This window comes from Clupea harengus, chromosome 7 (assembly GCF_900700415.2).
Source record: "Clupea harengus chromosome 7, Ch_v2.0.2, whole genome shotgun sequence".
Taxonomy (NCBI): Eukaryota; Metazoa; Chordata; class Actinopteri; order Clupeiformes; family Clupeidae; genus Clupea; species Clupea harengus.
In genome coordinates, this window is record NC_045158.1 from 12,644,506 (window position 1) to 12,671,259 (window position 26,754).

The 26,754-nt window shown below is 43.4% G+C and overlaps 2 protein-coding genes across 5 annotated transcripts; both read right to left on the minus strand.

The window, feature by feature from the left end:
- Positions 1-738: 738 nt before the first annotated feature.
- Positions 739-7,123, minus strand: akr1a1a (aldo-keto reductase family 1, member A1a (aldehyde reductase)). 2 transcript variants are annotated; one of them, XM_042708259.1, is made up of 10 exons: positions 6,995-7,123; positions 6,541-6,655; positions 4,350-4,477; positions 4,021-4,140; positions 3,630-3,781; positions 2,783-2,978; positions 1,842-2,041; positions 1,440-1,512; positions 1,067-1,153; positions 739-969 (listed from the first exon to the last, which is right to left on the minus strand). In XM_042708259.1, the coding sequence occupies exons 3-10, from the start codon at positions 4,431-4,433 to the stop codon at positions 904-906; spliced, it is 978 nt and encodes a 325-aa protein (XP_042564193.1). In that variant the 5' UTR covers positions 4,434-4,477; positions 6,541-6,655; positions 6,995-7,123; the 3' UTR covers positions 739-903. The 2 variants fall into 2 exon arrangements, with proteins under 2 accessions (XP_042564193.1, XP_012684030.1); XM_012828576.3 differs by lacking the exons at positions 6,541-6,655; positions 6,995-7,123 and adding an exon at positions 5,260-5,402.
- Positions 7,124-7,844: 721 nt separating this feature from the next.
- Positions 7,845-26,741, minus strand: dnajb5 (DnaJ heat shock protein family (Hsp40) member B5). 3 transcript variants are annotated; one of them, XM_012828676.3, is made up of 4 exons: positions 26,651-26,741; positions 24,240-24,495; positions 18,820-19,496; positions 7,845-10,326 (listed from the first exon to the last, which is right to left on the minus strand). In XM_012828676.3, the coding sequence occupies exons 2-4, from the start codon at positions 24,448-24,450 to the stop codon at positions 10,093-10,095; spliced, it is 1,122 nt and encodes a 373-aa protein (XP_012684130.1). In that variant the 5' UTR covers positions 24,451-24,495; positions 26,651-26,741; the 3' UTR covers positions 7,845-10,092. The 3 variants fall into 3 exon arrangements, with proteins under 3 accessions (XP_012684130.1, XP_031426417.1, XP_031426418.1); XM_031570557.2 differs by lacking the exon at positions 26,651-26,741 and adding an exon at positions 26,484-26,643; XM_031570558.2 differs by lacking the exon at positions 26,651-26,741 and adding an exon at positions 25,848-26,411.
- Between the last annotated feature and the right edge of the window lie 13 nt (positions 26,742-26,754).

Genomic DNA, 26,754 nt, shown 5'->3' on the forward strand with positions numbered 1-26,754 from the left:
TATATTTTTTTTTTTCATTTTTTCATGCCATCCTTTGTGTTTGGTGTTTCATGGAAATCTTTTCTTTTTTGGAAGGTAGACAGTCTTTTGCTAGCAGGTGATGCAGTATATTGCACCACCCTCCTTTCCATTCTTGTACTTTGGCATTGCGTTCATCGTCAGACATAATGGCTTTTTCACAAACTTGTTTTTTGTTCTTATTTTTTAAATTGTGCTACTCCTATTTTATTTATTTTTTAGCACTGGGTTCAAATCATGGGTGGGCATGTAAGGAAGCTAGTGTTGACATACTGGACAGTACTCCCAGTAAGCGCCATCATAGCCCCTCGGTATAGTGAGAGACCTGGTTACTTTTAATGTGTCAAAGCTAGATGTGCTGTCTGCCACTGGATGTCACCCTTGCTACCTTCCCAAGTTCTCTATTCTGGTAAGCTCTAGAAGTCCACCATCATTAAGTGACGGCTGAAGAGTTCCAGGTGGTCTTTAAACCAAACAATTCCGAGGGCTTTGTGTAGAGAGTAGCCACACATTAAACAAGCGAGCACTCCCAGCCTGCCTGATCATGGGATTCTAGAACTCTCCACAGACTGGTGACAAGTGTAGCCTGGCATAGGCTGGCTTGTTTGTCTAAGTGACTCTCACAGTTATGTGTTGACTGCTGTTGCCAGTGTCTCAGTGTGGTGAGCAATTACATTTTTTTTCACCATAATATATACAATAAGAGGATATACGTGAGAATGAGATTCGAAACATTTTTTATTCATTGTTACAGTGGGGCTGGTAGTGTAGCATACCACACTCGGCCTGTTGAATATCAGACTACTTCTCAGTGCTTGGTACAGTAGCTTGCAGAAATCAGAAGGTTCCAAGGAGCTAGGTTTCCCTGGGCGTGGTAAGAGGTAGTTAGTACGAATCATGGAAAGGAAAGTGAGGATGAATCGCGTCCCTCCACACCCTCACACCGTCTTTCTGTGAGGAGGAAATAAACAAACAACTCTTAGGAAGTGGCCATAACATGTCAAACATGAACATGGCACTTTTATAGTATCGGCTTGGGTGTGTTTACCTCTATGGTGGGAATGATGAGTCTCTCATTAAGGTTGAAGGAGTCAATCTGCTTCATGTCTTTCTCCGATAATTCAAAGTCAAACACCTATTTGGCAATAAAAAAACAAAAAGACCTGTAATCAAACGTAAGGTGCAAAAAAAAAAAAACACAAGTACTGCTAATTCTAATTCTATGCGGTTTTCTCTCTCTCAAGGGTAAGTGTGTATGGTGATGGGTGGGTGTTGTAGGACAGGCCAACTTGCTAAATATGGAACAGCATTTGCATATAACAGCTCTTGGCTGCCGGCTTTGAAATGGGCTAATCGACCTTTTAAACAGTGCCTGCCCTTGAATTCTCCACATTTGAATATGAAGACTGCGGCGCCATTACCTCGAGGTTCTGCTTGATCCTGGATGGAGTGACGCTTTTCGGTATGCATATAACTCCCCTCTGCACCTGCCATCTGTGTCAGTGAAACAGGCCAGCTAAGACATTTGGCCAGAACACTCACTGTAAATGAGCCTCAGCACAACATGGGGAGAAAACCCAAGCTGTGACATTGTGTCACTTGAAATTCAACCTAGATGTTCGCTTTATATTAGTCATTTTACAGCAAGGGAGTAACATGGAATTTGTGCTAACTAATAGAACATCTCCCCAGCGTTTGTGCTTCCTAAGTCTCAAACGTGTGATTTATCTGGGTATTACTGGCACGAAACTAAACCTACTGCACCAGTTATACTGGCTGAAAGAGATTTTGTGACAGTCAAGGTTCAGACTCAGTCCTCTCACCTGATAATGACTTGGGCAGGGGCCTTGTTGTAGCGTTTGGCTATGGCGAGGATGCGTGGGTCGTCCAGAAGCAGGGGCTCACCTGGGGCGGCCCAGGGGCGATCGGGTGAACCAAGGGGACTGTAGGCGGTGACAGCCAACCCTCGGCTCTTACAGTGGGCCAGCAGCTCTGACTGGATCAGGTAAGGGTGGCACTCCACCTTTCAGTGATCAGTTTGGAGAGCAAAACCACAGAACCAGTCTTAGATAATGTGTTCTCTTTTCCAGAGCAGTGAGCACCGATGGACTTTCTTGCCATGTTTTAGTTCCATTATTTCACGAACAGTTCCTTATAATCCCCCATTCTCGGCTTGGCTTGTTTTTTTGAGAAATTCTGTTTTCTTATTCTATATTTGGCATTATGTCTAAAGGAGTGATTCACTAGATGAAGTGCAGCATGACTTGCAGCATGACTCTTTGGTTTGACATTTCACTTCCCCTATCACACGGTGCAGTCATCACTTAGATACCTGCTGAGGCCAAGTATGTCTCCAACACTTACAAACTTAAAGTACCCTTTTAATGTCGAAGCAACTTTGATATTTCTCACTTGCTCAGACATGGTGTCTTATGTAAGAGGTGTCATAAAATTGAGTTGATTCTCAGAAATTGAGCCTCAGTCAGAGCAAAAGTGTTGATTGCTGTCTGGGGTAAATCTGGCTCCTCTGAACTAGAATGTTACATAATACAATCATATTACACATAATGAGTCACAGTGTAGCAACACCATGACGCATAATACTGCAATATAACAATGCACAGACCATATACTGTAACTTAAAAACATGCACATTTAAAAATGCCTATATTATTTTCTTTGTTGTGGTTCCTCTGTATATGGTTTGATTGCATAAATATCTGTACATTATATAAAATTGAAATGGTTGCTGACTGTATCATACCTGGTTCACAACTGGTTTGTGCTTTGCAATGCTAAAAATGTCATCAATCTGCTTGGCGTTGAAGTTGGACAACCCTATAGCCTTCAACAGGCCCTGATCCACCAACTTCTCCATGGCCACCCAGGTATCTCGGTAGTGGGTGTCTGCGTAGCGAACGGTGCCATTGGGCCGTCTAGGCATCAGCTCAACCCCCCTCCTGGAGACCCAGATTAATGATTTGGGGTCATTCCAGATCTGGACCCTCTTGAACCAACATCTCAACTCACCTCAACAACTCTAACACCTGGTGGTAGAACTCATGAGCTGAAACAGCACGGTCAGTGCCTTGGAGGAGTAAACTCACGACAGGCCTCTTACATATGAAGGGTCTCTCGACAGCCGTGACTAATAGTTTAGATGAGTGAGGCCAGTCATTCCCCTTCTAGGCTGGATTGTGAAGAGCACCTGGTTCGGCGGTCACACAAATTTGCATTCTGACTATAGAGATTTCAGGTTGTGTAACCTATTCTATGTATGCTACAGGTCATTGAAAGGTTAGCTAAACCCAGAAATGTCACAGCTACTGACATACTCCACAGGCCGATGAGAATTCCACAAGTTTCTCTCTTGTTTTGACCTAGACCTTACCTTCACATTACACTTCAAGCACTGCTTGAATCTTCACAAATGCAGATAAATAGATTTTTGAAAGCATCTTTATTATATTCTTAGAAGTTGACCCAAAAGGGGAGAATCCTATTAGGATAAAACTCAGCTACAGCACACAGGACCTTGAGAAACATTAATTTTCCTTGCACCCTTGAGGAAAGCTGAGGATCCCACCCTGTTGAGTCAGTAGAACACTTACTCGAAGGCCATGGGCCAGTGCATGAGGTACAGGTCCAGGTAGCTGAGCCTCAGGTCGGAGAGGGTCTTCCGGCAGGCAGCTTCCACATCATCAGGGTGGTGCTTGGTGTTCCACAACTTAGAGGTCACAAAGACCTCCTCCCGTTTCAGGGGCTAGGGGTAAAACACATTCCCACTTCACAAGGCTTTTCTACTCATTGTTCACATACACAAGAGCCACAGTGACCTAGCCCCTTTTGATTCCTGTAAATGTTTTCATAATATGACGGTTAGAAGGACTCTTAGGCTTCAGCTTCACTGCAACACCAGCAATCAAGAACCATTTTAAAGGCACTGTGGAACCGTTTCTATGTAGAACCTTATGGTTTTCTGCAACTTTGATTTTCTCTTACCTTCCCGGGCCCAACCCTCTCAGCCAGAGCCTCCCCCACCTCGTGCTCGTTGCTGTAGGCCGCTGCGCAGTCAATGTGCCTGTAGCCACAGTCGAGTGCAGCCAGCACTGCCTGCTTCACCTTCACACATACACACACAAATTACCGTCATCCATCAACCTCACAAAATCACTTATATCGCCAATGCATCAGGCATACGCTAATAGACAGGCATGTATATAGTGGCATTAGCTGTGACTGATGAGGCTTAATAATTAGGGCGCTGCTGAGGTGCAGTGGTAGGGGTTTAATGGATGAGCTAGCGCGGTGCGTCTTGACCGGAGTCTGACCTGCCCAGGGCTGCTCTTCCAGGTGCCCAGGCCTACGGCTGGCATCCTCTGGCCCGACGAGACAGTGACATCTGTGCAGCTCATGGTCTGCCCACCTATGCCACACTGGGTTATCTGCTAAGAGAAGACTAAAGTAGGATTTTCAGTCAGTATTCTGAATTGAATGAATATGAATTAAAGTTTGTCCTGACAATACCGGCTGTCTCCAGGACTGTGAGGTATTGAAATAATAGGGAAAAGCACTTACTCATAATGACAAGCCATCCTGTGCTATTCATTGTGGGTGTCTTGATTGATTAACTTTTTTAACTATTAACAATTATTAACACACGCACGCACGCACGCACGCACACACACTCACACAAAGATACATCATACACACTGCAGTAAAAGCATTGCAGTGCATGGTGAAGGCAACCATTACTGTTTTTTTTTACACTGCTGGAACACGTTTACCTTTTACTTTTGACCTTACAATACATGCTGACCTTTATTCATTCCTTTATTCTCCCAGGCAGAGAGGAACAAAGCCCTTCACCCCTGTTTGTGCTGTGTCATTTGGAAACCAAATGAGATGTAGACAGTATTTGCAACGCTCTACTTTTTTTTTCCTAGCATCTGAAAGTCAGATAAACTCTACATGACTTAGGCATTCCAAAAATCCTATTGTGTGATGTATTCCTAATCCCATTTTTTTGTCACAGGATATATCATAGTCCCAATTACTGTACCAAAATACACTACACATGCTCAAGAGTACAGATTTTGTGTTTTTTACCAAGCTGACCACAAAGGTAAAAGCACAAAATCAACATTAAGACACACAAAGTTCATTCTAACTACAGTAACACAATTATCCTGTATATATTAACCTAACCTTCTAATAAATATTAAGATTATTTTTTCGTACCGTACGGAGGGATTGCCCTGCAGTCAAAAGTGCTCTTCCTTAGCGCAATGAAAAATAGACAGTCTTAAATAGACAGGGGTCAAAGTCTGAGTTTATCTATTACCTAAAACAGCATGTGATTGTCCAAAATATAACCATGAAGCTCACCGCAGCTGTATTAGTGGTCAACAGTAACTCTTGTTAATAAACTCTTGGTAGATCAGCAATTACATTTTAATTGAAAAAATCATCAGAACATTACATACTACACAAAACCTAGAGATTTCCAATGGACATATTGAACATTCATTCAATGTCATGGCTATTGTGTCAGCGATGAACTCATCTCTACATAATTTATCTGTATCATTATTTCAACAAATGCTTTTCCATGTACACATACACAAATGATCTTTACACTTTATGAGTTCAGTATTGGCCTCTGCGGAGGCTAATTGTTGATTTCCTCTGGCACCTTATGGAGTATGAGAAGCCCAGCACACATTCTCCTCAGGCACGCTCAGCTGTTGTGCTTCTCCACTTGTACAAATATAGAAGTAGTACATCAGTGGGGCTGCTACATTAAACCGTCAACTGGTGGAGTGCTGTGTCACATTGGAGTGTGTGTGTGTGTGTGTGTGTGTGTGTGTGTGTGTGTGTGTATACTAGTGAGACTCTGGGTCCGGCTATATCTCCTTATGAAGCCGGCCGAGGGGGAAATGATCTTAGCCATTCCACACACTCACAAACTTTCCCAAAGGAACATTCCAGAAGTGAGAGCAACGAAGTGGAGGGAAAGCCATGGATATACAGCAGGTTGTTATTGTGCGTCGTCAAACACAGCCTCTAGGACAACCCCACGAATTCTGTGGGAACGACTCCTAATTTAATATAACGAGATTATCGTAGCTGATTGCAGAGAAATGAAGGCTTTTGTTTTTAATAAAACCCATATCTTGAGAGACCATAACTTGTCTGTTGATGGCGGTTCTGCCTTCAATTTCCCACTTAATTTATTTTCATTAGAGAGTGAGTTGGAATGGGTCAACTGGGCAGATTGGTTTGTGTTCAGGCTGTCACACTTACAACAGGTTTCAAAATGTAGAAATGAAATGACAAGGAGTGAATCACATCACACCTTAAACAGCGTACATTACAATAATTAACAGAATTAAAGGTGGTTGGGGGAGGATGTCCCAATGGAAAAATAACAGAATTAATGAGTAGCCTCACATTATACAAATAGGGCCAAAACTGAGGTCCCAGCAGGTCTTACTCAAACTTAGACTCAGTCTTACTTACACAGTTCCACCTGTGGGGTAATTTCCTCCAACATCTGACTGGCATGTGTTGTGGTCACAAGAGGGCAATGATGGACTTTGAAGCACAGAAAGGTGACCTCACGGGCACAGTGACTCTGCAGAAATAACAGAAATGCTTGCAGAATTTCACATCACATTCATATCTACTATCTTGTCCTTGTCACGGTTAATCAGAACTGAATCATTATTTCACACTACAGGCTTGTTACAGGTTGTAACCCTTAAGTGACATTGGCACTTGTCAGTAGCAGACAGAAACAATAGAAAAAGAAAATCTGTAAATTTTTATACTGTGCAAATATATGTGAGTGGCGTATATGGAGTGTAGCCAGATGGGTATAGTTTATTAGCAACTTCTCCGCATCCCTCTTTCACCACGTGTTTACACCACTAGGTCCCGCAGTGGAAAGCCTTCAGAATGTTCTAGAACTCACCTGCAGACAACAGCAGAGGGCTCAATCTATTCGACTGTGGATTGATCTTCACGGCAACCAACAGTCACAAATCTAAGCCCGAGTCCCCCCACCACAACCCCTCACTCACTAATTACCGCAGCTGTGTGGCTTTGGAATTCAGCCGACACAGGCTTAATATCCCAGCCTACTCCCACCGGGGGCAATGACATCACACGTGCCATTCACACTTGGAGATGAGGTCCGAGTCCGAGCTCCAAAGGCTGATCACTGGGCCCTGGGGGGGGGCTGTATGGGCTGAGTGGGCTGTGTGGGGGGAGGGCAGCGGAGGTAATCATAGACATATATACCTTTATATGTCTATGGAGGTAATAGCTTTTCCACTTTTTCCACTTGCGAGGCAGTCTAAAAATTTGGCCCTTGTCGCATTCCGATAGCATTCTCACATTCTAATTCCACAGCCATTACATAGTCTTTAAATTAACCAAACGAAATGCTAGACCGTTTTGGCAGATGGTCTCCGCATTTTACCAAGGCAAACTGAGCATGTGTGTCAGAGAGCAGTTACCGGTAAACATTTGTATATCATTTGCTTGGACATAAGGAGACACAGCATCCTAAAATCACAGTCTTTTGTCATATCACTGACTACTCAGTGGGATTAATGCTATTTAAAAATCGTTGGTTCATTTCACTAGAATAGATGGAACTCTGAAATAGTTGAAATGGCTAGACAGATGAATGGACACCCAGACTGATTTATCATCACTGTGCACTGCGTCCAGCACTCCACTGAAGACAGACATGCACACAGTGAAACAGACACAGTAACAATTCATTGAAAATCACGGTCAACAGATAATTATACCAATATAGTCAACATTTTTGGTTTATTTCATTTCATTGTAAAATGCGTTACCAAACACCGAGGGGTACATACACACTGTGACTATTGAAGGTTGTGATATTTCCAATGACATTACACTCACACCCACGCTCCAATCACACCACCACAGAACTGCATTCAGAGAGGGGTAGGGGCCCCAAAAAACATCCACGACATGTTGCTTCTTTCTCCGTAAACTGTTCACCATTTGTGCAGCAATATCCTCCGTATTCACATAGAAGACCTTCAGTTAGCGTCTCAAGCTTCCAGGTCAAGCATGGGTGAAGGAGACCCAAATTCGACCCGTTCTGATCAAAGTTCCTTCCATTCAACTTTTCTTTTTTTTTTGCCACTGTCACTGTAAGCATGTTGTTTGGGCATCCAGGCCACTGGCTCCCTTTAGGCTCTTCTTCCACACCAAGCTTAAGTGGGGACAGAGTAATTCTGCCAAATTTGAAAAGCCTCATCAAACCAGTGACTGGGTTTTGAGCCACAATCCAGTTGTCCTGACCAAACATGTCCACTTAACGACACACCCCACATTTACACTTGTCCCAGATTCAACGACTGTGACAGAACACCAAGCATGTGATTGGTAAAAACAAAAATTACACAAGGACTTACATCCAATGTAACTGCCTCAAAACAAACAAAGCAGTAAGGATCCAGCCAGATGGAGACTACCATTGACATATTCTTCCTTTCTTTTTGCAACAGTTCTCACATACAGATCCTGTGGCTCAGCTGCAGTCCTAACAGCAAGACTTGACCAGGCCATGCTTTACTAGTACAAAGTCCTGAAAATGGCCTTGAAACGTCTAAAACGTCAACATCAGATACAAATGTAGCAAATGCAGATAAAACTTGTTAAATAACCTTTTTTAAATACAAACACCATTTCACAGCTCCTTTAAAAAAAATGAAAACAAATGTTTGTAGAAATGACAAGCACCAGGTTGTGGTGTGAAGCAAACAAAACCCCTGCAAGTACCTTTAACAAAGCAATCAGCAGTATTAGGCTAAAGTACTAGGTGTGCGCACCGAAGACTGAGCTGTTTTTAGGTAACATTGTGCTGAGCATCCTCTGTCATTAGGCCTTTGTGATTTACTTCCACACTACAAATCAAGATTCATATTATACAATAGGCTACTTAACCACTCTATTGTTTGATGACCAGAGAGCTAACCACAGCAACCTGCCACCTGTCTGGTCATAAATTCATGGAGTGTTCAGGAATGCTCAATGACAGAGAGTGTTCAGTGTTGCCATGGTTTGAGCCCAAACTGACACAGGTATGCTGTCGTATGTTGCCTGTCAACCAAAGCCCATCTGACAGATTGAGGTCAGGAGCTGTCAACATTCATGTCTGTAAAGGAATACTTTGAGACATTGCAGCTATAGTATTCATTGTCAGTGTCTTCAATCAGGTAGCATTGTGATGTTCTGCTATAATTATTGTATGACTGACATGATACCAATGACTTTTACAAGAGGAATGCTGGTTTTAGCCAAGTTAAGGCACTCACCCAGTGTGAAATGTGATTCATACATGTTGCACCAAAGTTAAGGCAGTTTGCCACACAAAAGCACCTTGTTTGATTTGGGCTCTGAGAATTCTTCAAGTACCCACCTGATGTAGCTGGTGTGTCCTGATTGCCTGTGACTGCAAATTAACTCTAACTTTGTCACAAAATACACTTTATTGAGGGCTGGAAAAAGAAAATAAATAGGTTGAGATAAGAACTTAGTCCTAATGACAGGATGTGTTGATGTTTGATCGGGGACAATATGAAGTTCACACAATAAGTTTGAAGTCCTCTCCAAAAAAAAAAGGAATACACTCCCGTCTTTAAGCTTCTTCGGAGTAAATCCATCAGGGAAAAGAGAACAACATCCAACTAGCTTTTAAAAACGAGAGGTTGCCTTCCAACCTATCCTGAAGTAAAAAAAATAAAAATTAAAAAAGGGGTATCCTCACAAAATGTCACAGATTAAAAAAAAAAATAAGCCAGCATCTATCCATTTCTATTTGTTTACAAACTGCGATTTAAAAACAGCAGGAGAGAAAGAAGTGAGGCTCCTCTTGGCACCTTCTTTCACTCTCTCCATTTTCGTGTTCTATTTATATATTAGCATCTGTGTAACGACAGCCATTATGTATATGAACATGTATGTTCGTGTGTATATAAAAAAAGCAGACAAAACAGACAGCAGGTCCCAATGGAGTCCCGTCTAAGACTGTGGCAGGTGCTGTTTGATGATTTCCCGGGACTGAGGGGGTATCCTGTCTGGGAAGCGCACCTGGAACTCCACTACCAAGTCCCCACGCTGGGAGGGGTTCTTGGGGTGGGGGAGGCCCTCGCCCCGTACTCTCTTGGCCGTGCCCGGTTTGATGACATCATTGCAGGCCAGTGGGATCACCCGGTTGTCGAGGGTGGGAATGTTCACGGTACAGCCACACAGCGCCTGCAGAATGATGGTGGTGGGGGGGGGGGGGGGGGGATTTTCCAAAATACCAATAGTACATAGAATAAAAAAAACACTGGGTTAGTCCATGGACTGCTACCAAAGATTTTAATGACGGGTGTAGCAGCCACTAATGTAATAACTACTGATAATGGAATTGCAAATAATGTGAAAATATTTCTGATCTTACTGTAAGAAAAGTCGATAATGTAATAACTTACCAATTATGGCATAACGTTTCTATACTAATGACGTCATAAATATTAGCTGGGTTTAAAAGAATCACTGTAATTGTAGTTATTGGAGCCGATAATGTCATAATATACTGATATCATTCAGTTATTACACTAATGGTAGCTACTGCATTATTGGCTGCTACAAAGGGTCTTTACAACTAGGACTTGCAATGAGGTCAGAACTTCCTCAACTGATCAACTTCTTTGACATATAGCTATATAGCCTAATTATTACAAACTTTTCATGAAAAGTACACTTGACTTGTTTCTAACACCACAATTTCATTCCATTCCTAGGGGCATTACTCATGTTTCAGTCCTGACTGCTAGCAACTCCAGTCTTCTCTCCTCAGCACTACTGAAATGAGTGTAGTCTACACGTGAATGTTCATACACATGTGAATGCTTGGAAGATGCATAGCAGACCTTTTCACCTCACCATATCTATAATATGTTTATGTGTGTGTGTGTGAGAGAGAGAGAGAGAGAGAGAGTGTTTGTGTGTGAGTGTGTACATGCAAGAGAGTGCTTGTGTGTGTGTGTGTGTGTGTGTGTGTGTGTGTGTGTTGATGGAAGGTGGTCAAGTGCAGGGGAAGCTAATTTTAGCAGGTGCTCTCATTACACAGAGCTGATGAAGTAACAGCCGAATCAGCTGAGGTTGTAAATAACTGTCAGGTTTATCAGGCGAACTCGGACTGAATGAGCTCAATGAGGATGATGTGTTTTACAGAGGAGTCCGTCTTGGGCCTAAGGCCTGGAGACTAGAGACTGATCCTTTGCTCTGTACGCTATGCACAACATATTTGCGACTGGTGCAACATAATTTTTTTTAAAGCAAATGGGAAAAAAGTTCCCACTACTTTCTTCAAATGGTGTCAATTCTGTTTTTGTTTTTTTAAGTAGGTGACAGAGCTTTTAATCCAAAGCGCTGAGCTCAAGAGGAGTTTGCAACTATCTACTTCTACTTTTGATGCCTTGAAGCTTACAAGGGAGGTTTTTAAACTTGAACGTGTTGTTAAAGCAGGACATCAAAGCAGCCCGACTGCCCGGCTGCCTCTGCTAATTGGGGGAAGGGTGCTACACGGCTGATGACATCACTCCTCCACCCCACCCCACAGGCAAAAGGAGAAAGGAAGGAGGCGAATTCGTGGAAAGGAGGGAGGACCAAGCTGATAGCTCCGGCACATTGCCTCTGATGACCTAATCGGCCACACAGGGCCAGTGAGCAGAGCTTTCCCATGCATGGTCAACTAGCCCACGAACTGGGATAGCGCCAGTGGCTACAGCCCCACCACGCACACAGTAGTGCTCTGGTGCAACAGTGGAGCCCCATCTTCCAGTGGGCTTGAAACGATAGGCTGAGGAGAGGACAATTTCTCTTTAAACCCCACTTAAACTTCACATATACTAGAAAACAAATCAATGAGAGATAAACATATTTTTCATTTTTGTGTGTTCTTATGTTTTCATTTAATGCAATGGAGACATAAGAACACTCATTTCAGATGTGTCATCTAATTTTACACATTTCTGAGAACTTTCACAACCACATTTACGTGGTTATTTCACCCATGCTACAATGTTATTGCCTGGGTTTGAACCTTTGAACTCTATTAGGAAAACCAAATTTCCTGTTAATATTCAGGACAGTAATCATGAGTAATCCTGTACTATTGTTTAAAGAAAACTGAATAGAAAACATGATTATTGAGGACGTGTTGACCCTTCCTGACCTTGTTTCACATATAAACACATATACCAGAACTCATAACTCAATAGGGCAACCAGAGGCCAGATCAACATTCACACTGATGGACACATTAATAGAATGCAGATAATCACTAAACTAACACATGAAAGGCCCTAAGGCATAAAACAGCATTAACACAGACGAAATGATAACAGTTACACACGCTAATATCAGACATTACACATACACAAAAGGGATATGCTAATGCTAAAACAAACAGTCCAATGCCCAAGGCTTGCTGGGAAATCCCCCCAGCACTGCACAAAATCATATTGGAACACTATTTACAATTTCACAAGGAAGAATAACATAATGTGTAAGAAGTTAATTAAACTTTTACTGAGATAAAAGTTATACAGTGGGGAAAATAAGTATTTGAACCCCTGCCGATTTCGCAAGTTTGGCCACTTGCAAAGAAATGTGTGATCTATAATTGTAATGGTAGGTGTATTTTAACAGTGAGAAATAGAATATCAACAAACAAATCCAGAAAACTGCATTTTATAACATTTATGACCTTATTTGTATTTGATGCAGAAAATAAGTATTTGAACCCCCAATCAAACAGCAAGAATTCTGGCTCCCAATGACCAGTTATGTGCCCAAGAAGCACACAGATTTGTCCTCATTAGGCCTAACAAGGTACACCTGATCTCAACTGGTGACGTGTATAAAAGAAACCTGTCCAAAGAATCATACTTCACACCTTCAACCTCACCACCATGGGCAAGACCAAAGAGTTGACCAAGGACGTCAGAGATAAGATTGTAGACCTGCACAAGGCTGGAATGGGTTACAAAACCATCGGCAAGCAGCTTGGTGAGAAGCAGACAACTATTGGTGCGATTATTCGTAAATAACAACTGTCAATCGCTCTAGGTCTGGGGCTCCATGCAAGATATCCCCTCGTGCGGTATCGGTGATCATCCGAAAGGTGCAGAATAACCCCAGAACTACACAGGGGGAGCTTGTGAATGATCTCAAGGCAGCTGGGACCACAGTCACCAAGAAAACCATTGGCAACACACTATGCCGTAATGGTTTGAAGTACTGCAGAACTCGCAAGGTCCCCCTGCTCAAGGAAGCACATGTACAGGGCCGTCTGAAGTTTGCCAATGAACACTTGAATGATTCTAAGGAGGATTGGGAGACAGGATGTGGTCAGATGAGACCAAAATCAAGCTCTTTGGCATCAACTCGACTTGCCGCATTTGGAGGGGGAAGAATGCTGAATATGACACCATCCCCACCGTCAAGCATGGAGGTGGAAACATTATGCTTTGGGGCTGTTTCTCTGCCAAGGGTACAGGACGACTCCACTGCATCGAGGGGACTATGGATGGGGCCATGTAATGTGGAATATTGGGCTTGAACCTCATTCCCTCATTCCCTCCCATTGAAAACGCAACCTTAAGGATTTGGAGAGGATCTGCAAAGAGGAGTGGACCAAAATCCCTCCTGAGATGTGTGTAAACCTGGTGACCAACTACAAGAAAAGTCTGACGTCTGTGCTTGCCAACAAGGGTTATTCCACCAAGTACTAAGTCATGTTTTGCTATGGGTTCAAATACTTATTTTTCTGCATCAAATGCAAATTAAGTCATAAATGTTATAAAATGCAGTTTTCTGGATTTTTTTGTTGATATTCTGTTTCTCACTGTTAAAATACACCTACTATTACAATTATAGATCACACATTTCTTTGCAAGTGGCCAAACTTGCAAAATCGGCAGGGGTTCAAATACTTATTTTCCCGACTGTATATCTAGCTATGTTTTGAACGAAGTGAATGTCACACACCTAACACCAAACAAATGGGACATTAAGCAGTGGCAGTGGTTGAGACAGACTGTGCATAACCTTATACCACCATCAGGAGGCCAGAAGTGGAAATAAGCTGCAAGTTAACATCAATGCTTATTTTCTGCTATTTTCTGCACAATTTATGCAGTAAATATGAAAGCGCCAAGAAACAATGCGGTAAATTGCTGATCACAAATCACCAAAAAACTGAAAGGACTGCTTAAAAGTGCAATAACCTCTGGGTCATTAACACTCGCTTACCAAACAGAGGCAGCGCTTTGATTAAAAACGAAGAAGGCCCTGAAAGGACCTGATCTATTGCTGCACTGACCAGACACAAGAGGGTTGACAGGAGACCGAGGGGCGATGGAGGGGCTCCAGAAGGAGCTTAATTGACAAAGATGATTTGACAATTGCCAGGTGGGGCGGCTGTTTATGAAAAAAGAGTCCAAAGCAATAAAGTCCAGGCCCATTATTGCCAACATTAACAAGAACAATAACATTACAGAAGACATAAAAGTCCAGGGTAAAATTGCAGTGTGCCAAGAACAAAAACAAATGAGTGTTCACAAAACAGTTTGAAGGTATGGCTAATCATATCGTATGCTGTATGGGGAACCCAAAAAGACAGGAAGATCCTACTGAGAGCAGAACACTAAGCAGACTGATTTCATCATCTCCCAGTCCTTAGCAGGAGCTCCTTGGACCAACCTATGCAGTGGGGCTTTGTCGAGGATGCCTGCAAACACTAATTTTCTTTATAATGAAACCTGAAAGTCCGAATAAGGTCCTTGACACCGTGAACTAACTGCGATTTTGTCATGGAGCATCACTGAGAACATGCATGCACACATGGCGTTCAAAAGATGTAAATGTGAAAGTTTTTGACAGCCTGAAACCTTTGGTGGTAAATGCTTCCTATTCAGCACTTAATCCAGCTTTAATGACTGACTAGAAGTGAGGAATAGCTCATGAATCCATTGTGAAACACTTTTGCTTTACTCAGTGGCACTGACTGAAATACATTACTTTATTTTAATATTTAAAAAATATTTCCCATTACAGGGAACAATATTCCAGAAAACGTTCCTTTTACAGGCGTAAGCCTTGTGTCGTAAGTGAACAGAAAAGCACCGGCTGGCAGACTGCTGGTGGAAATACACATCAGCATTCAGCAGCCAAACAGTTGGTTTCCCGCATGACGGTTCAAGAGGTGGCTCATTTTCTTTGGATCATGCCGAGTGGATATACTCTGCTCTGTCAGGCACACACCACTGAAACAGGCACTATTTGTGGGGATGATGGCATATGGTGGTGGGTGTCTGATCCCTGTTTTCTAGGTCATGAGAGGAAAAACAAAAAGAGGCGCTATGACGGCAGGTCCTTAAAATGGTGGTCAGTGCTTTTATTTAAATGTGTTTTGCTTTTTCGAAGAATGGTGGAAACAAAAAGAGATAGAGGAAAGCAATTGGCCATCTGGGAGGTGGTGAATGTCATGCCATATCATGGAGCGACAGACGATCGAGGTTGGCATGATATTCCGGCTGGCTAAAATTACGCATATGCTTCCAGGCTGCTAATTGACTGTGGAAGCCTCAGACCCACATCCGGAGACATGCTGGCACAAAACAAAGCCGTGCAGAATCGTACAAAAACAAGCTGTCCTCCGCAGCACTCCTCCAAGTCTCCTAGTTTCTTATCCTCAGAATTCTGGTTAGCTAATGAAAGTGATTTTTTCCCTCCTCTCCTCTCCTCATTTATTTATTTATTTATTTCCTCAAAGTTCAGTGCAGTCTTGCAGCAGAGCAGATTGGTGGGGTAGAATTGAGGGAGCTGCGGGGGCAGGACACTGCTGGTTGAGCCCTGTGGGGTCTGTCCTGCAGAAAGCGCTGCAGGGGAAGCGCTGCACCAGCGCAGCTATCTGCTGAGTCACATCAAAGCTGCTGGCTAACCTAGTTATCACACACGCACGCACGCACGCACGCACGCACGCACGCACGCACGCACGCACACACACACACACACACAAACACAGAGAGAAGTTCAAGGGACTGCATTTCAAAGGAGGCAGAGGGAGTGAAAAAGAACCGGTGCAATATGCTGCTTCACTGTGACATCTGAGGGTGTGCACCACAGAAGTACTCTAAAGGAGCTTATTTCTAAGTCCACAGAACCAGGACATAATAGTTCCATCTCCACTACACCCCTTACTGTTAGTGCACTGGGGTATACTTCACAGTTTCTGCAAGTATGCATGGTCTGAAATAGCTCTCAATTCAAAACGGTTCTGAGAAAAGAGTTGAAGGCAACCGAGAAAAAACCTCAAAGTGTTGGTCAGTCTACTAATGACCAAGCACGAGATGGGTCATACCACTGAACAATTTTTTTTATAACGGTGCCTGATTATGTTACATGATGCAAAGATGAAGGATCTTTCCACATGTGCCCCGTTTCAGGTGATGATGAGGGCGATGCATAATGTTCCCTCCAAAATAGAGCTTGCAATTAAGCTCACGGCTTAAAATGTACCAGGCTTGGCTGTTGCCACCCTTCTACGACAATTTCCATCAGCTTCTGTCCCTACTTGGAGGCAGGCTCCACGGGCTGCTGTGGGTGGCACTGGGACACGAGATTCCTACGGACTCACACCACGGTGGGAGAGGGTAAATCGGTGCTGCCGTAAAGCCTGTCGGCCTCTAGCGCTCATAGGAATACTGAGAGCCTCAGTAGCCAGTCAGCACAACAGATGGGTGGGGCTGTAGCCAGGCTGGGAGGAGAGGTGGGAAATGGGGCCCCTGACTGGGATGCGGGCCCCTTCTGCTCTTCGGCAGGCCTCAGGAAGGGCAAGGCATTGTTCATCGCTGCACTCCATCTCACTTGCTCTCACTTCCTGCACCGCTTAGAGGGCAAACTCAGGGTCGGAAGAGAACATAAGCTCTGACTAAGCAGTCTGGGCCTGGACAGACAGACCTGGGCTGAGGAGTTGATGAGGAGCGGAAAAGAAAGGAACTTTCCACTTTCCTGAGATGCTGTCACTCAAACTAGAGGGGTTTTAAGTCCATGTCTGTCTTTATCAAGCAGGGTGGCTAGGGATATTTGTTAGCTTAGTTATGGCTAGCTTTAAAATTGCAAGGGATTCTGGCACATTAGATGTTAATGCACCAAAACATTCTTTAATGCCTTGGCAAAGCATTTGTGTCAGTTATATCTGCTGATTTATACAGTGATGTGCATTCTTACAAGAACACATGCTATGTGTACATGTGCCTTTTAAATAGCTGACAACCTAGAGGCCAAATCAGGAGTTCCAGTTCATGTTAAATGAAACAAATGTCTAGAGGTCAAAAGGCCTAGTGAAAAAATGCTCCACACACACTTCTACAAACTTTGACAGAGATTATTTGTCTAGTCACAGTGCTTAATCAGAACTTGAGACTGAGACGCATTCACAAGAAGTAACTTTCCATAACAATAATAAACTGTCTGAGGGGGACCTCAGTCTGAAAGACCCCCCCCCCCCCATCCTTGTGGTCCGTGAGGTCGGTGGGTTATTTTGGTTACTATCAGGCTGAGACCAAAACAGGCCTTGGAAGATCACCCCAAGTAAATTGACACAAAGGCCAAACCAGGCTCTAGTGAATGCGATAATAATAAACCTGTGTAATGTACGTCTGGTCCACGTCTATTCCAAGGATCAGACAGTCCAACTGACCAAACAAACTCCATGCACACCAAGGCAAAGGGAATATCAGGACAACAGAGTAATAAGCTATCCTGTACTAGCATATCTAAATCTACAGTAAATGATGTCTATGTCTTTAACTATAAATCGAAATCTATATTCTAATATCTTTTATCATACAGCTCTTCAGAAAGCTGCGGAAAGTTCCACTGAATTGAATGGGCCATCCTAATGTTCTGAGGTCCAATATTTCTTGATAATAACAGCTGAACATGAATAATGACTGCTGCCATTGACAACGGGTTTAGTGCTTCTGATTCACATCTCTCATATCATTCTGCAAGTAGTCCGTTCACTTATCGTAAGGGGAATTCATTGTAACTTAAACATTGTAACCTGAAACTTTAAAGCTGTAAACTTCTTTTCCTAAGCAGAAATCAAAATCATTAAAATAAGATATTTTGGAGGAATGTCTTTTATGGTTTTGTCAAGTAACTGTAATAAAAGGAATAATGTATAGTCTGCTAGTCATTCTTCTCTACAAGACAATTCCTTGTCCTCCTTGATTTATTTTTCAAGACCAGCAGTCTATACATTGTTCCTTACATATTCTATATTGGAATGTCAATAGCATAATTGAGACTGTATCTATTCTATCATTCTACAATTTTTACATTTTTCTGCTCTGTATGTTACCCAAATATTTCCTTCAAGATGGTTGCTATTTACACTAATGATGCCATCCCACTGGAACAAGCCCTCTGCCGCTCTAAAAAATTCAGCTCTTAGCTAAGATGGATGGATGTCCGAAAATAGCTTCTTGGCAAGCAAAAAAACAAAAACAAAAAACAAAGCAAAAGCTGTGCAATATGGCCGGGAAATGCATGAGCAGAGATCTAAGTGAAATCAATGAATTAATGATCAGGCCTGCAGATTAATTCACCCATCCAGCATGGAATTTCAGAACTCGGAACATGCTCTGCAACGCCTCAACCCCTGAGACCCTTCCTAAGGTTTCTTACCTCCTTCAGGCTGATCTTGGCCGCGTAGATGATGTTGGAGCCATCGCGCTTGAAATGTTGGTGGCCTTTGTCCTTGAGCACGAATGCGATGTCGGCGGGGATGTTGTCTGGGGTCTCGTCGCCCTCCTTGGGGAAGGTGATCTTGGTGCCCTCCTTCCAGCCACGCTTTATGACAATGTTGAGGATCTTGTCCTCGGTGCGCATGCTGCGTCCGTCCGGGTTGAGGCGGCGCCGTGTGATGCGCATGCGTTTGGTGCAGCCATGGAAGATCTCCTCCAGTGAGACCCGCAGCTCGTGCACCACCGGCGGGTCCTGCATGCGCCGCCGGCCGCGAAGGGGCTCAGCCCGTTGTGCCCTCCGACCCCCGCCGCCGCCGGCGCTGCTGTGGTGGAAGCCGTTGAGCCCGTTGAAGGCGCTGAAGCTGCTGCCGAAGTGGCCCCAGGGACCAAAGGGATCGTCGTCCCCATCCATGTCCACGTCGTTGTCGTGGTGATGGTCGCCGTGGTCCCCAAAACCATTGGACGTGTGATTGCGTGTGCGGCTGGAGCCGAAGAATATGTCAAAGGGGTTGGAACCGCCGAAGAAAGAGGCGAAAGTGGCGTGGGGGTCGCCGTGGAAGGTGTAGTGGTAGGTGCTCCCTGAGTTGCCTGAGGTGCTGCCACCACCTGCCTTCAGACCTGTGAGGAGACAGAAGATCTGGGTTAGCCAACTAATGCATCAATCCACCCACCCATACCTCAGATAATACTGCCAGAGGGCCGGTATGGAGAGACAGATAATAGCGGACTAGGTTTGTACAACAGGGATGATTTGAGCAGGTTTGAGATTTGGAAGCTATAGCTTATATGGATCTGAACTGGTACTGAGTTATAGTTGGGATTATCTATCTAGATTATAGCGTATCTAGGACACCACCGCTCAATGACAATGATCGAGCCTGGTTTCAGGCATTTTGGCTCACTTTCAACAATTCTACAAACCACAGGCAAATGAAAGCGCTAACTCAAAATCAACAGTTGTAAAACGCTGGGGCCTTACTGACAACACATCTGGTTGTGTGGGAGGAAGTGTAGTGTGCAGGAGATGGGGAGTCGCCTCTGCTAGGTCTCAGGGACTAAAGCCCAAGAATGACTGATCCCACTTTAGTAAAGAACTAGGACACTCCATCTAGACCTATAGAAACCTCTTGATCTGTTGTTGATAATGGTGGCAGCAGCTGTAGGTCACCGTTTCATGGTCTCCGTTCTGTTATTTACAGTGGTGTCAACCTTCTAAAGACAATCTCTCCACCACAAAAGGGCGGCAGCATCTTGAGGCAGTGCCCTGAGCTGCACTAATGACTAGCAGCTAGTCAAAGGGAAAGAGTGGACAAACAGAGTCCTGACAATCTCTTCCCCTCACCATCTGTGCAGTGCCTGGTGCAGTGCCTCCTGCCTCCCTCTCCTCCCTTCTCTAGTCACTGCTGGTATTTCCACTCATCCGACCCTGAGCCACTCGTGAGGATCACAGCCAGCTGTGACCAGACTAGCAGCTCCGCCTTTTCCAATTCCCACCCGAAGCATCACACTGCAGTGTCATGCAAGTGGGCTACAAAGACTCAATATGAGGAAGTGCTAAATTAATGACCACGAATGCTGATAAACTTCTAACTAGGGATGGGCATAATTAATCGACGATCGATTAATTGATCATTAAGAATTTCCTCGATTAAAACTAATGCATGTTCTGTTGCGTAGTGTGTGTGTAATTTATTTATTTTAGGGCTGTCAAAGTTAACGCGTTATTCTATGAGATTATTGTGGCCGAGATTAATGCAATAAAATATTTGAACGCAGTTAACGCAACTTTGTTTACTTCCATTGCGCGTTGACCCATGGCACGAAACCGCCGCGTGTCTGTAGTCAGTTAGATAGAAGAGACCGAGACGGTAGTTGAAGATGGAGAGAGCTGAGGGATTGTTGGGCGGAAAGTTTCTGTTTAAGAGGCAAAATGACAGAACAATCGACAAAACTAAAGTTGTATGTAGCATTTGTCAAGCTGAATGTAGCTATCACAGAAGCAGCTCGTCTTTAAGTTATCACCCTAATGCAAAGCACCCGACAGAAAGCAGTCCCAGGTTAGATGGTCGCCAACCCACACTCCTAGCCTGGATACCAGACCGAACTTAGCCCCGCCCACACATTTTTTGGTTGGGAAGTTCGGTCTGGCATTACTCCATTGAGGAGAAATTATCTGCGGACAGACATTGCCGTACCAATCAAATTGTCAAGGCGGGCTTTATACGATGATGGACAGATGATCAACCGTAACGTAATCAACCACGACACCAAAGAGCTTTTGGGGTGAATTCGTTTTCAACAAACATGGCTGCCGTTGGAGAGCTGAAATGTGGTGATTCGAGTCTGTTTAAGAAGACATTGACAGCACATTCATTTTGAAAGAGGAACAGAGAAACGCGATCAAGGCATTTGTCGATCGAAAAGATGTTTTTGCCGTCCTTCCTACGGGATCCGGTAAAAGTTTAATGTATCAGCTGGCCCCATGGTCTACGTTATGGTCATACTACGTTGCTTTGATTGGTTCTAGATATATCCAATTGAGCGAAGAGGCATTTTTTTTCCTGGTTCGGTTGAAACACGCCCCATAATCACAGCCCATTGGAGCGGTATCAGACTCATATTCTGACTAGAATTATGAATATGACATCGTCAGGCTACCACACTCCACGACTTCTCTAGGAAATTAACTAGACCAGTCCGTGAAAAGGTTACCAACGCTGTAGCAGTTTAGGTTGCCGGTGACTGTCGGCCCATCAACATAGTTGAAGACGGTGGGCTGACTGAGGTGATTCGAATTGCTTCAGGGGACAATTCTTACGATTTACCGTCGAGGGGCACCATTGTGTCTCGCATACATTCCTTGTATGACGGCGAGAGAGCACGAAAAAAATACAATTAAACAACAGTGTCTAAAATACACGCTGTCTGAAGTGATTACTCGTTAATTTATAAGATTTAGTCTTTAGAAGAAAACAAACTTTTAATCACGATGAATCTAGATGAATGAATTTCAAAATGTGAGATTAATTAGTTAGTTAGAAAGTTAGTTAGTTAGAAAAAAAAGTTGTGTTTATGAGCAACGGCTTCTAGCTGTCGGCTCCGCTGCTTAAGAGTACAGCAGCGCATATTTTCAAGTTGAACGGATCCCGTTCAACTGCCACAAGAGTTGTCCATCTTGTAAGTTTAACTGCCACAAGAGTTGTTCATCTTGTAATAAAGATCTCAATGAGGAAACACGCTGTGTTTTTTCTATTTTCACTGCATTTTAATATAGCCTATAAATAGTGAATTTTAATATAAAAATATTAATGATTAATCGAAAATCGATCGTTAATTCTCCCGACGATCGATTAAGACAATTTAATCGAATGCCCATCCCTACTTCTAACGCATGTAAGGATGCGGAACAGCCTTTCATTGGCACAGATTATGCTAACCTTAGCCAAGTCAAAGCCTAAGTCAGTATTCATTGATTTTATCCAGTCACAGTGATGCGTGACTCATAGCTCAAGCTTAGTTGCCTCAATGAAAATAGAATAGTGAAGAACAGACACTTCAATTCACATTTAAGCTTAGCTAAGTGCCAAGCACAGAGGAAGAAGCATATCAAACTGACGATTGTGACACTTTTGACTCAATATTAAGTCATGCCCAAATTGTTAATTCTAGGTTTAAGATGCAAATGATTAGTGGTAAATGGTATTCACAGCAACAACTGTTATCATTTGTGATGAAGTTGTGTGATACAGTACTGGTGACCTGGCATGTGAGGCATCTATCACAATGACATTAGCATTATTCTGTCTTTCATCACATTAGGTGAGACTTGTGACGGCCCACGCTTTTCATTTCTGAGTGTCAGACACACCAAGAGGACTGCCAAGTGCCTCTCTCTCTCGTATTTTGGTTCAGATTTTAAAAAGGCGGCTCCGTGAATTCACACAACTGAGCGGAGTGCTATGCTCTGGAGCTCTCCTACACAAACAGCCTACCTCAACAGCTATTTATACCCCAAAGCCCAGCCTGTGGAGTGTTCCGTCCCTTGGAAAATACATGTCGGAAAGAACATGGATCTACAAGAAGAGGTAAATGGCGTCATCCCATACGGCAGGATGAGGGCTTAAAATTGAGCGGCCTAAAATTGAGCCTGTTTAAGGACTTGTGTCTGTTTAATGTAAGCTGTGAGGCCAGCCATCTTAATGGTCAAATGCACTCAAGACTCCACTTCACAAAGGTCATTTATCAAACACTGGAGAGGTAAAGTGTTGAGAAAATTTGCTCACCCAGAGAGACTTCAGGCAAGTAAAGAAAAACATGAGCAATACCAACAGTGCTCTAAGGTTTAGAGCTGCCTCACTATAGGTTAGTGTAGACGCTATACAGCAGCGTGTAAAGCAGTGCTTTGCAATGGCTTTGAAACAGACTGAGCAGCCCTGGGCCATACAGATATGCAAGACATAGCAGTCCATTAAAATAAGTAAGTGGGTCATAGTGAAATAGAATTTTATGTTGACCAGGGATAAGCCGGGTCGTCTGTTATTACGAAAAATGATTTGCAACATTCTTGCACTAAACACCTTTATTTATTGAGCACAGCCACAATAAACAGGCACTGGTGTTTGGGATAAAACCTCCTCCTCTGTGACATCTGTGTCCTTAGAACACCTCAAACAAGCGCTTTGCACTCAGATCAGCCCGTGATATCCTGAACATCCACCGGCCGCTGTTGACTCATGGCAACTTTGCTGAGGCCAGACCTTCAAATGGCTTTCAAAAATCAATGGTCTAAAATAACACACTCCTTAAAAAAAGGTGCAACTCAAAAGCAGGTTTCCTTGCTGGTGCACTGAAGGCATCTGTGTTGTGTTTGCAAACTGAAATGCTGGGTTTTCCAGCTGTGCGCTGACTAAAGATAGACAAACGGGGCTGGCGCAAGGCCCGGCGATGAGCCATGGGCAAGGATGGCATGAGCTGAAATCTCATGTCTCTTTGTTTTTGCTCACCTACCCCCACCACCACTGGGTTCTTTCTCGTTTTTTGGAGACGGAGCCACACATGCAAAATTACACAGTGACAGCATAACCTGAGCACTTGCCAATATTTGGGTTCAGCATTCGAATGAAATCAGCTTGGAAAATATGACTTTATATGGGGAGAAAAAAACAAAAATGTTCTTTAGAGTTATAGGGCACACTGTGCTCTCGTCAGAACAGTCCTCTGGTACCCCGTACCCCTGGTAACCTATATGAAGAGAGGAGAACCCTAGAAACCAAAATGTCTTCTTTTTTTATACACATTACAAGCCTTCATCCAATAGGGAATTAAGAACACGAAAGACTAGAGTGTCTCCGGCTAACTCACCGTCTTCTCCATACTGGTCAAAGATGACCCTCTTCTTGGGGTCACTCAGCACCTCATAGGCCTCTGCTATTTCCTTGAACTTCTCCTCTGCGTTGGGGTCCTTGTTTTTGTCGGGGTGAAACTTAAGGGCCATTTTCCTGTAGGCCTTTTTGATCTCATCCTCGTTAGACCCAGACTGGATGCCTAGGGTCTTGTAGTAGTCCTTCCCCATGGCTTTGATGGACAGACAGCTGATGTCTGGAACCACCCTTGCTTGCTGGAAAATGTGACATGGCAAGAGGTTAGCTGACTCACCCAAAGCAAAGATATTAACAGCGAATATACAGCATGCAATGAGAATGATTAAAACTATAAGATTAAACAAGAACAAGTAGGATGGGGATCAGTCTCATAAACAATGATTGTAGAATCTTACTCTAATTCTTCAGATGGTAAATGGTGACAATAATGTAATAATCATGCATAAATTAATGTGGATCGTAATACTTTGCATCGAGACACAAAACCTGACAGCTCATATCAGAGTGCTCTACAGACCACAAAAAAGACACTCCACATGTCGGCTTATTCAGCGAAACCACTGCACTGTACTGGCTGCATCTATCCCACCTCAATGTGTTTTTCACCACACTATAGACCTTTACACCACATAACTCGACTGCATAATTTACTAACTAGTCAAGTTTAAGATCTAGACTTAGCTAGAAGGGACTTCAAGAGGATTATTCCACAGGAGACAGATGCAATGGCATCAACACAGCAATGACAACAGCCATCCCATCAAGAATCGAACATTTGACCTTGGCATAGTCCCCAGAAACATTTCCAATGTAGCCTATGCACCATCCTCTCTGTTTATGTCTTCTCTTTTTAAACTACATATTCTCTTCCCCTGGCTATAATTTTGACACGACTGCCAGATTCTGTCAGTCGACCACTGGTTAACTGAAGTACATCTGAAATTGTTAAGTACTTCTGAAATTGATATCACCGAATAATTCGCTGTGTTGATTCTTAGTTCTATAATTTGTTCCCGATTCCCCCCCTCCTTTCATTTGCGCCAAATGCACCTTCTATACATTTCCTTCTTGGTTTCTTGGGTCGCCTCATGCCTAACATGCCCTCTCTATTGTGCTGGAGAAGTTTGCCGGCCGTATGCATTCATGTTGAATTAGCTTAACAGCAGGTTTATATCATTTTTCCATTCGCTTTCGAATGGTTGATGTGAAGAGGTGAGTTGTGGTTGAATGTTTGGAGCAGCTGTGTTCAACCTTTACCTGCTGACCGAATGGCTTGACAAAGGGAGTTTAGGAAGAGAAGCATTACAGCTCAACGTGTATCACACATCCAGCATACATTTAGCATAACTGCTTCTGCATCACCGTGATAGAAGATGGATGACAACAAAACATCGCTATACAACCACACGTAGTCTGCATAGCGACAGAGAAAAATGCTGATTGCATATACTGTTCTTTGTGGGCTAAGGAAATCCCTAGTTTTCCTTTAAACCAAATTTCTCATTCAAGTCAACATAAAATAGGCACGATATAAAACTAGCTAAGGCAACAGATAAAGGAGAAAAATGACAAATAGTCGGCTACTCACCCGAGCCGTCAGCAGATAATGTGCTCGGTATTCCGCATCAGACCAGAACCCCCCCACCCCCTAACACACACACGCACACCTTCAAATCTAACGCGGTATTCCTACAGCCATCCTCCGTTTAATCAGTGATGTCATGAAGTCGACAAGCCATCAGAAAAGCTGAAATAGCCGGTGACAGTCCAGCTAATGATGAGAGTGACGTCGGTGAAGCCGGTAAAACAGTGATCCAGTACCTAATGACTTAAATCAAAATGCAGTCTTACTCTTACCACCGCCCATCACACACTAAACACTTCAATAAGCGTAATACCTATCAAACAATGCCGTCAACTAAAACTGAGCTGCACCGAGGGTCAGCTATTCTATTTCAGAATTTTAACAAGTGTGAAACACCACTGGTTTGCGTTGTTGATCACTTCAAGTAGCCGCGCGCACTTGACATCAGGTTCACATGATGCAGGGTATTGCCGAACAACCTAGGCAAGTTCCCAGAAAATGTAGGATTACAAACCGCAAACAAAGCATACCATGAATTTTAAATGACAGGATACATGCCTGAGATGAAAACGAAATGAGATGACTTTTACGTTATGGAGTAGGCTAATGAGGAATTTTGAGTTTAATTTTAAATCTTACCCCCGTTATCCTGCTGTCATAGCAGTGTATGACACGAACCTTACATTTAAAATCCTTTTGTTTTAAACCAAGCTGAGTCAAAATCAAAACCATTTTCTGAGTTAGTAGAAGTTATAAACTACTTTCAAACAATCAGGTTTTTTTTGGAGGAAAGCCCGGGACCTTACCGTGTCCAAGAATCGCTTAGTTGACTGCCGCTTGCAATATGCCTGACATCCAACTCCATTCGGCAAGCCACGCCTGTACCGAGTTGGAGTGAAACCCCTGGTAC

Coding starts and splice junctions, on each gene's coding strand:
- dnajb5 (XM_031570557.2), bottom strand. CDS start 26,576: ATGGTTTTGATTTTGACTCAGCTTGGTTTAAAACAAAAGGATTTTAAA. Junction 24,496..26,483: donor ATGACAGCAGGATAACGGGG/GTAAGATTTAAA, acceptor CACATTTTCCAG/CAAGCAAGGGTGGTTCCAGA. Junction 10,327..18,819: donor CCAAGATCAGCCTGAAGGAG/GTAAGAAACCTT, acceptor ATCATTCTGCAG/GCGCTGTGTGGCTGTACCGT.
- akr1a1a (XM_042708259.1), bottom strand. CDS start 4,433: ATGAGCTGCACAGATGTCACTGTCTCGTCGGGCCAGAGGATGCCAGCC. Junction 3,782..4,020: donor AGAGGGTTGGGCCCGGGAAG/GTAAGAGAAAAT, acceptor TTTTACCCCTAG/CCCCTGAAACGGGAGGAGGT. Junction 2,979..3,629: donor CACTGGCCCATGGCCTTCGA/GTAAGTGTTCTA, acceptor CTGGGTCTCCAG/GAGGGGGGTTGAGCTGATGC.